We start from the raw sequence: 9,802 nt of genomic DNA on the forward strand, positions 1-9,802 counted from the left end.
GTGTTTTTAAGGGTTCGGCAGGGTTTCCCGACGCCGTGAGGGCACCGGCTGGGCCCAGTGGTTTGCGCGGTACCCCCGGGCCAGAGACCCGGCCGGCGGGTGACACCCGGTGTGGGGAGTCCCTCCCTTCAGAAGGCCCCCGCGCCTGCCCGGGAGCCGCCGAAGCGCGGTGCTCCAACGCTTCAGACACCCACCCCCGTGGGCGGGAGAACGGGAGCCGCGGCCCGGAGGCGGGAAGCAGGCGTCAGGCACGTGCCGCACGGAGCCGCGCCGTGCAACCCCTGACGGCCCCGGACGCGGTCCCGGCCAGCGACTCCCCCCGCACGGCGGCTGAGGCGGCCCCTGCCCCCTCCTGCCGCGGCCCCCACGCTCACGGGCACTGCCGGCCCCGGCCCGCCCCGCGGCTGTCCCGCGGCCGGACCGAGTCCCAGCGGTGGCCAAGCGGAGGGTGGAGGCGCCGGCGGAGCCGCCCCGGCGCGACGCCTTTGTTCCGAGCGGCGGCGCGGCCGGGGCCGAGAGTCCCGCCGCGCTCATGGCGGGAGTAGGGGGAGCCCCGCGGAGCGCCCCGCGGCCGCTGCCGCCCCTGCGTTCCCGGGAGCCGGCGGGCAGCGGGGGCTCGGCGCGCTGAGCGGCGCCGTGTCCGGCGGGGGCGCTGCGCGGGGCCCGGCAGCCCCGGCGGCGGGGGCCGGGCAAGGCGGGCGCCTGCAGCCTGCGGGGGCCCTGGCCGGCGCGCCTCGGCGCACCGCGGACCCCGGGGCGGCCTCCGGGCAGCGGCGCTCCGCTCGCCGGACCCCGCCTGGCCTGGCCCCCGCCTCGGGCTGTAGCGGAGCCCTCCCGCGTCCAAACTTTGCAAAGTCTCGTAGCTCCGCTGCTGGGGCGGCGGCGGCGAGGGCAGCAGCGGGCGGGGGCGGCGGCGGAGGAGGCGGGGGCGGAGGGGGCGGGGTGCGGGCCGGCGGCGGCGGCGGCAGCAGCATCAAAGAGCCCCGATTCTTGCCGCCCTGGGAGCCATGCGCTGCTGTCTGTAATGTCAGCGGAACAGGAGAAGGACCCCATCGCGCTGAAGAGATCCCGAGGTACGGCGAGGGCTGGGCCGGGCCCGGGGGCGGCCGCCGCTGGGGCCTGGCTCCCGTGCGGAGCGCTGGCGGAGCCGCGGGATGCGCGCACCGGCCGCGCCGCCGCTCCCCGCCGGGCTCCCTTCGCCGCGCAGCGCGGCCCGGGCCGCCCCCGCCGCGGTGCCTCCCTGCGGCTGCGGCGGGGCCGGCGGTGCGGGGAACGCTCGAAGTTTGGTCGGTGGGGCCCGGCCGGGCCCCGCGGGCTCCCGCAGCCTGCGGGCCCTGAAAAGCAGCCCCGGGGCTCGCTGTGCGCGCAGGTGTGCCCCGCGGGGGAGGGCGGCGTGCGGTCCTGTCTCTTGTGTGTCTGGGGATGTGCAGCGCATTAGTATGCAGCGAGCATACTGCTGGTGCAAGGGAATACGGCGGCAGTGCCACATGTCCGAGTTCGTGCTGATGCAGAACCCATAAATTACACTTGAGTGTTCGCTCTTCTGCCCCCAGTCCTGGCTCTTGTGCTAGAGTCTAGTTGGGGTTTTGTCTTTCCCTTTTCGGGAAATGAAAAAAAAAAAAAAATCGAAATATTATTCTTTACTTATAGCACCGTTGTATGGCTCTGGTGAGATTTGAGGTATGCGTTTCTTTCAAAGGAGTAGGGAGAAGGGCAGAAATGCAGGGTCTCTTCCGACTTCGGCAGTGCAGCTGACTTTAATGGCAGTGGCACATCAGCCTGCGTAGTGATTGTTGTGTCCTTATAGTCCTTAGAAACAGAAATGCCTCTCTGAATGAAATAATCAAAGACAGCAGGATAGGTGACTGAGTTGGGTAAAATCATGGCAAAATTATAAAATTTGCAATTTATTGCTTCTTGTTTTCTTGCCCCGTTTTGCCTCTGGAATTCTATTGTTCTTGATGTTTTAAGCTTTTTTTCTGGTGTGATAAGTGGGAAAAGGTGTGGATTCCACGGTTCTTATTGTCATTGATTTACAGTTTGCTTTTCTAAAACTGCTATAGTAACAGCTGGATTGCAAGCTTGAAAATGTGAGAATGAAGACACGCAGCAGTGTTACAAAGGAAGCTGGGATTCATTAGACTCCTCCACTCTCAAGCCCTGATTCTGTAAATATTTAAGCATATATGGTTTCACATGCTGGAGTTACCCACCAAGTTCCACCTGATTATAGCTTATTATCAAAGCTGTTTACAGTCTCAGGGCCACAGAACAGGCTCACCCAATTTGGTTGAAATTAGACTATTTTTAGTTTTTTTTCTATAATGAAAAGTTTATTCAGCCATTTATGTTTCTTGGGAAAATGTTCTTACTGAGATAAAGTACTGTTTAAAAAGACTCTGGCATCCATCCTCTAAAAACCTAGACTGAGATTTGTCAATGAATATGAAAATATTCCATACTGTATTTGCAGTATGTTAAGTATGGCATAAATTACATGCAAAGTGAAAATCCCTTAATGTGTAAACCAAACTACAACTTGCAATTCTCCTAACTAACACTGAAAATGTCCATCTTAGGTATGTCCAAAGTAAAAGAGAATATGAGACTTCTCTTTTGCCCAAGTGTGAATGGCTGACATTAATTTTATCTGTAGTTAAATAGGGGAATAGTTATCAGATATGTATTTATATCTTTAGATCCATGAGATACGTGATGTCCCAGTCAAAAGGATTGTAGTTTTGCCCAAAAAATTAGTTTTGGACAATGAATAATTTTTCATTAGTTCAGCATTCCAAAATGCTTGGTACTCCTTTAATGAAAGTCTGTGTGGTAGGTACCAAAAGTGACTTTGTGGAAAGTTTATTTTGGCTTCATGAAAATGAGCCTTATTCACTCTTTTTTGGAGGTATGCTAGGACTAACATTCTGTTTCCTTTCATGTATAAATTAAATCATTATAGAACCCACAGGGAAAATATAAATTCTTAGGGCTGAATTAAATCATTGGCCTCACACAGTGAGAAGTGAAAATACAAAAGCTTTGTGCCTTTCCAGACACAGGACTCCCTTCTGTAAACCGAGGCATGTGAATGGCTCTGCTGATGAAAGTAATTCAGGTAGAAATTGATGGAACTTTTCACTGGAATTCTAACGTTCATATGCTTATGCTTTTGAAGAATGATGTCCCAGAGAGGGAATTTATATGTAGTTTTATTAAGTTTTAACTTCAGCTACTGTAAACCAGTACTTGTGTATGACCCTAAGTATTCTACTTGATCACAAATTTACTAATGTCTGTGCTGCTAGTTATTGAATTTATTAAAAGAAATCTGGATATTTGGAATATTTTGCTATCAGTGGTTAACATCAATTATTTTTTAAGAGTACAGGGACATGAAGAGGAGGGTAATTTATTCAGTTGTGAGGATGAGTGTTCACAGTGCAATCTTGCACTAAATTTAGTATAAACTTATAGGAATCCTGGAGAAGAAGCCAACAAAGTACAGGAATGGTTTTGAGAAAACAGATTATAAAGAAGAAGATTTATAGAGTTGAAATTTAGGGGAAATTTGCCATCATTCTTTATGTAAAACCTTATGCTGTAGTCATTTAGTATCTGCAGGTAATGTAGTAGCAATGCTTCATGGCACACTAAGTATATGCAGGATTTTACATTGTAAATCAAGGCAAAAAGGTTTCTTTTTAAAGAGTAATCCCTAGTTTCTCTGATTGTATCTTAGACCACAATATGTTATGTGCAAGCCTGAATTTATTTTGAGACCTTGATTGTGACATCATGCCCTTGTCTTTGAAGTTCAGACTTAAAATTTGATAGGTGTTGATCTGGCATGTCCATGTATGTTCCTTATGTGTAATGAAAAATAAAATCAAATTTTAACAGTGACAGCTAGACCCAAAAGGAACTTATTAAAGTGGAGGTAGAACTGGATTCTTACTTGAAGTAGGACTGGTAAATTCCTTGAAACCTCAAAATAAAAGGAGGCCTGGAGGAAGTACTAGGAGTGAAAATTTGTCAGGCCTCCTTGGATCAGGAGTATTTTGAATAACTTGGATACTCTGGTCTGCGTACAACAGGACTGCTGCTTCCCTGTGAGAAGAGATTTTGTGTTACCTTGCTGAATATTCCTGAAGCTGGTTTACCTGTCTGCTGGGAACACTTGTCTAACAGAGCAGTGTAATGTCATACATTGTGCTGCTTTGCATAATACTGTTGATAATTCACAGTTATCTCCAGGTTGTCTTTGGTAATGAAGACCTGTGTGTTCAGCAGGATGCTTGCATCTTGATAAAGTTTGACTTGTATTCTGAATATCAATTTTAAACAAAGAACAGTAAAATTTTTAGGTTGGATTGCCTGCTTACTGTTCTGTGCTGTTGTTATATATTTATATAAAAGAGCAAATAAGCTATTATCCTAATGGACCTGAGAAGAAAAAAGAATTAATATAGTTTCTTAATATAATGATGTTAGTACTTTAATATGTGTTGCTCTGGTATCACCTGAAAATGCTTCTCATACTTCAGCTCAGGGTTTTCTTTGCATTCCCATATTGTGGCAATTTCACTTGAGCCTGTGAAGACAGACTGACTGGGATAATAATGAGATTGCTAGATTTATTTTGCACTTAGGGTCTAACTAGGGTTTTAAAACGAAACCCACAATTTGTACAAATTTGAGAGCTTGTCCCACTGTTGTGAAAGGTGGAGAATCCCAGGGGAAGTACAGATATCTGTTTGTATTGCTCAGGGTGAAGTCTGATTGAGCAACCAGTGAAATGAACATTCCTTACTTTTTTTTGTGCCAGGATAGCCTTGTTCAGTTATTTTTAAGGTCTCTGCAGAGGTGGGCTGGTTCACTTATTATTGGCAGGTGTCTTTTTGTTTGATCAAGTCTTGCATTTAGTGAAATTTGGATTTGATGCACAGGAGATTAGTCTAAACAACATGGCAAGTTCTCAATGGTTTTTGTTCATGGATCTACAACTGCTGGCTTTTCTTTTCATTCATAGTAGATTGTAACAATATGTTGTATATTGCTACACTGATGCTGTGTCTATGTGAGTTAAGAGGTGAGTCTTAGACATGGCTTTTTGCAGTTCTTAGACATGGCTTTTTGCAGTTCTTTTGAAAGTTTTATTATTTATGCAAACAAGAAATATTTCTAACTGGTGATGTGGAGATGTTAAGAATCGAGGGACAGATAAAAATAAAATAAATGGAAATGTCTATTTCAATAAGAATGAGCATGAATGGGACATGAAAGTGGTAGCAGACAGAGGCATAGGAGGGATGTTAGCTTACCTCCAGATTTTTGCTCCTTTAGTACTTGCAACACAAGGCACCAGAGTCAATGCAAATTCAGTATTTGTAACAGATATCTGAGGCTATGGTAGTTAAAAGCAAACTTACAATACAGTCTGCAATAAAATTAATGTACTATTGCACTGATTGATGTCTTGTAGGTGGTGACAGTGGATTGGATGGGTTAGGAGGACCAGGAGTTCAGCTTGGGAGCCCTGATAAGAAAAAGCGCAAAGCCAATACACAGGTAAATTCTCTTTGCTTCTTTTGAATTCTTACTAAACAGTGCATTTAAATGTTTGCTGGTATGAGTATCTCTCATTGTTCAGAATATCAATTTCTTGTCAGAAATAGCAGCTACATACCAAGTATTTCAGTTTTACTTTGAAGTTGAAATCTTCCTGAATACTAGTATTTGCACTGAAGTTATTTTAATCCCTGTAAGTTGCCAAAAACACATAAAGAGAGGAGCACAGTGGAACTGCAATCACTTGGATTTTACCATAGGGATTTGATTCTGAGGCAGACGTTTATTTAATGACTTTGTAGCCATTGGTAGGAATCTGTCAAGCATGAGTAGTCACCATGAGACTACTTCTTACCTTACTTTCATTTCTATATGTGTAGGTTTGTGTGCTAATGGTACACGTTGTTAATGTGTTGACCAAGCTCTTGGCATACTCCCCAGGTGATTTCCAAGCAAAAGCTAAGACAGGTAGAGCTCTTTTCCAGTGAATCCTTGCAGTGACATTTGTATGCAGTTGCTCTCTTCAGAAAAGAAAGCCTCAATATTTTAAGCAAATGGGTATCTAGAAGGCCGAGTATTCCTTTGTATGTTCACTCAGCTTTGAGTATCTGTAAATTTGGTACTGCCCAGTGGGAAAACCATTATTTATGTATGTAGGTAAAAAAAACCACATTCTGTTATGCCTATGCAGAGTACATTGAGATGATGATCTGTTTTCTTCATGCCTGCCTCCACAGCTTTTTCCTTGGAAGCAGCCCTAGGCTAGGGCTGCTTTTCCTGTCTAGGGTTAGGGTTAGGCCTAGGGTTAGCGTCTCAGAAACCACAAAGCCCAGAGCTCCAGGCACACTGCAGCTGCGAAAGGCATCCCAAGGAGATTGCGAAACTGCCACAACATGCCTCCCTCCATGGCTTTTTCCTTGGAAGCATCCCTAGGCCAGGGTTGCTTTTCCTGCCTAGGGTTAGGGTTAGGCCTAGGGTTAGCATCTCGGAAACTGCAAAGCCCAGAGCTCCAGGCACACTGCAGCTGCAAAAGGCATCCCTATGGGAGCGCAAAACTGCCACAACATGTCTGCCTCCATGGCTCCAGTAAACACTTGATCATGCTCTGTAACCAGAGCATAATGCTTTTGCTTCATACTTAATGTCTATGCTTTGCAGACTGTACACAATCACTGAATGTTCCTTTTGGTATAGAAATGTACAGCATAGAGTATTCCACAGACTATTGAAAATACCAGTGTGGTTACTCCTATATTCTTAGTGCCTTTTTTAGGGATATATTGCCTTTAGACTTGTATATCCGCATGGAAATGAGGTGTTTTATCAGATGTTTTTTCAGTAACATCAACCCAAAATATAGTTAGGGAAATACTTCAAATCTGCTCTTCAACATTTGGAAATACTTTGCGTATGTATTTGTGAGAGTATGATTTCTGTATTGTTGCTTTTCTTTTGTAAAATATTTTAGAAGTCACATATCAAGTAGTATTTTCAACTGCAAACTTTTTAAAACTTTGAAACTACTCCACATTATCTGGAGCTCAAGCTAATCTTGTGCCTCTGAAATTCCAGACAGTTTGGCAGGGTACAGCGGGTGAATTTTACACAACAGCTGAACAGTTCTTTCAGCAGTTGTGTTGCTAATCCAGAACCTTTTGGTGTTGGTCTGTATTGCAGGGAAATATTAAAACTAATTCAAGTGTTGTATTTAAAATATTTGTAGGGGTCGTCATTTCCTCCTCCATCTGAATATGCTCCACCACCGAACCCAAGCTCTGACCACCTTGTAGCTGCAAATCCATTTGATGACAACTATAATACTGTGTCTTATAAACCACTTCCTTCAGGAAATCCATATTTTAGTAATCCTGGTTATCCTGGCTTTGGGGGCTATAACACCTTCAGAATGCCACCTCACATGTTGCCCAGAGTGTCCTCACCATATGGTGGTTCTTACTCCCTCAGAAACCAACCACATCCTCTTCCTCAAAACCCTGTTGGCATGGGTTTTAGTCGACCCCACTCTTTCAGCTTTGGTCCTCATGATAATCCAGGTTTTGGGAATCAACCACCTTATGGCAGTGGTCAGATAAATCAAAATGTCAATATGTCTGCTCAGCATTTCAGACCAAATCCTGGGGAGAACTTTGGCCATTCTGGTCAGATACCTCACCCTGATGTGCCAACTAACTTTGGTCCTGGAAACAATCCAAATTTTCCAAATTCTCAGCTAGAGTCAAACCATTCTTTTGTTCCTCCACCAAACACATACAACCAGACAAAATCATCAGCACAAAAGCAAGACTTTAGTCAAGGTGCAAGCAAAGCATCCAGCCAGAACACTGCTGCTCATCAGCATCATCACAGGACAGAGGACGTTGTGAGTCAAGATAACAGTGACCTGAAAAATGTTACTCGAAATAATGTGGTAAATCAGGATAACAGCCATTCTAACAGTGCTGAGAACACCAATGCTGGCCACTCAAATGGGACCCAGACCAAGTCCCGCCAGCCTCGAGGTACTGCTGAAGGATGTAACTCTGAAAAGAGCAGCAAAACACCCCTCCATCCCAGTCGTCATGGACATTCGTCCTCTGAACCCGTCTACCCGTGTGGAATTTGTACACATGAAGTCAATGATGACCAGGATGCCATCCTGTGTGAAGCCTCTTGTCAGAAATGGTTCCACCGGATCTGTACAGGCATGACAGAGTCAGCCTATGGCCTCCTCACGGCAGAGGCATCAGCAGTGTGGGGCTGTGACACTTGCATGGCTGACAAGGATGTGCAGTTAATGCGCACGAGAGAGACTGCAGGACCACCTGCGCTGAACACAGAGGGCTGACAGCCTGAATGGGTGCTAGTGGAGCAAATACTCGGTATGAAAATTCGGTTACAAATTGGGTACTTCACTTTCTGCAGACAATCAGTTGTGTTTGATTGCTGTCATGTTTTTTTCCCCTAATCTGTATTCATTCATAAACTTCCATCTCAGCTTTTGTACTCTTAGTTTTATGTGGGCAAATATTTTACAGGATGGAATATTTTTTGTTTCTGATTAAACTGTAACTGACAATTGATCGGAAGTAGGATGAGCATTGACAATATTATTGAAGGAAAAAATGTGCCTGTATGAATAGCCCTAATTTGCTAGTGTATATTAATGTGCTAACTAACACTAGCATTTAGTGCTTGGTTTTAATAGTACTATATTTGCAATTACTCATTACTTTGTTTTTTTCTTTTGGCGTGAATGTCTGTTATTGATGTTCTTGCTAGCCTTTCTTTGAATATAGTAGAGATGACATGGAGGAATGTGCAGTACTAATGGTTGTTATTTTAGGGTAAATACAGAGAATTTTGTATGTGCTTTTCCCTATTTTTGAAGTAAAGCATTTATGTGCTATTCAAAAATCATGAATTCATGCTTAGTAACACAATGAAACCCACTAACTGTTACACATTTGTTTCCTTGAAAAGGCAATAATCTCTTGACTTCTCAGCAATTACATGCTGAAGGCTCTTGCTAGGCCTTGCATTATTTGGAAATTGTTGTGAAATAAGATTAAATTGGAAAAAGAACACATTGAGTTTATGAAGTCCACTGCTTTAAATCTAGAGAATGCCAGAAGTAGGGTTGCACATGTAACCTTAATTCATTTATCTTGAGAACTTACCTTGGGATACAGTCTGTGCTCTGTCACGGTTGTGCAGTCATGCACCTCTCTATCATTCTTTCTCACTGATGGTTCCAGTCTCCTGCCTCAATGCTGCCTGAGAATTGGGGATGAAGTAGTGCACGGAAAATCCTGCCCAGCTTCTAGGGCTGTCAGCTCCAGCCTGCTCAGTCACCCTGAGCTTACACAGTCCACTTGGCATGAAGGAGGGGACAAGGCAATAGAGTGTGCTGTCTGAATTGCTTGATAATTTGGCAGCAAAGACTTAAAACTAAATTCCCACCACTGCCTCAGCCAGTCTTGCAGTGAGGGGGTAGGAAATCTAAGGTGAAGAATGAAAATAAGCTGTCATATCAGGTGAGTTCAGCTCACATCAAAACTAAGTAATCAGAAGTTTAGCTCCTTTGCTAAACCTGATATCCTACTGACAAGTAGGAATGGCACTAGAGCTTCATGTGTGATGCTAAGAAATTCTATTTTAATAAGGGTAATTTGATCTTATTCTTGATCTCAAAAATAACTCCCCTTCTTTTTTGAATGTCGGGAAGCATCTA

The 9,802-nt window shown here is 45.0% G+C and overlaps 1 protein-coding gene across 1 annotated transcript; it reads left to right on the top strand.

Moving 5' to 3' along the window:
* The first annotated feature begins 954 nt into the window (after positions 1–954).
* On the top strand, positions 955–9,684 carry PYGO1 (pygopus family PHD finger 1). Its single transcript, XM_084213372.1, has 3 exons — positions 955–1,073; positions 5,486–5,571; positions 7,295–9,684. Exons 1-3 carry the CDS (start codon positions 1,025–1,027, stop codon positions 8,414–8,416), a joined length of 1,257 nt encoding a protein of 418 aa, XP_084069498.1. The 5' UTR covers positions 955–1,024; the 3' UTR covers positions 8,417–9,684.
* The last annotated feature ends 118 nt before the right edge of the window (positions 9,685–9,802 follow it).

The sequence above is a fragment of the Fringilla coelebs genome (genome assembly GCF_963513975.1).
Source record: "Fringilla coelebs genome assembly, chromosome: 12".
Lineage (NCBI taxonomy): Eukaryota > Metazoa > Chordata > Aves > Passeriformes > Fringillidae > Fringilla > Fringilla coelebs.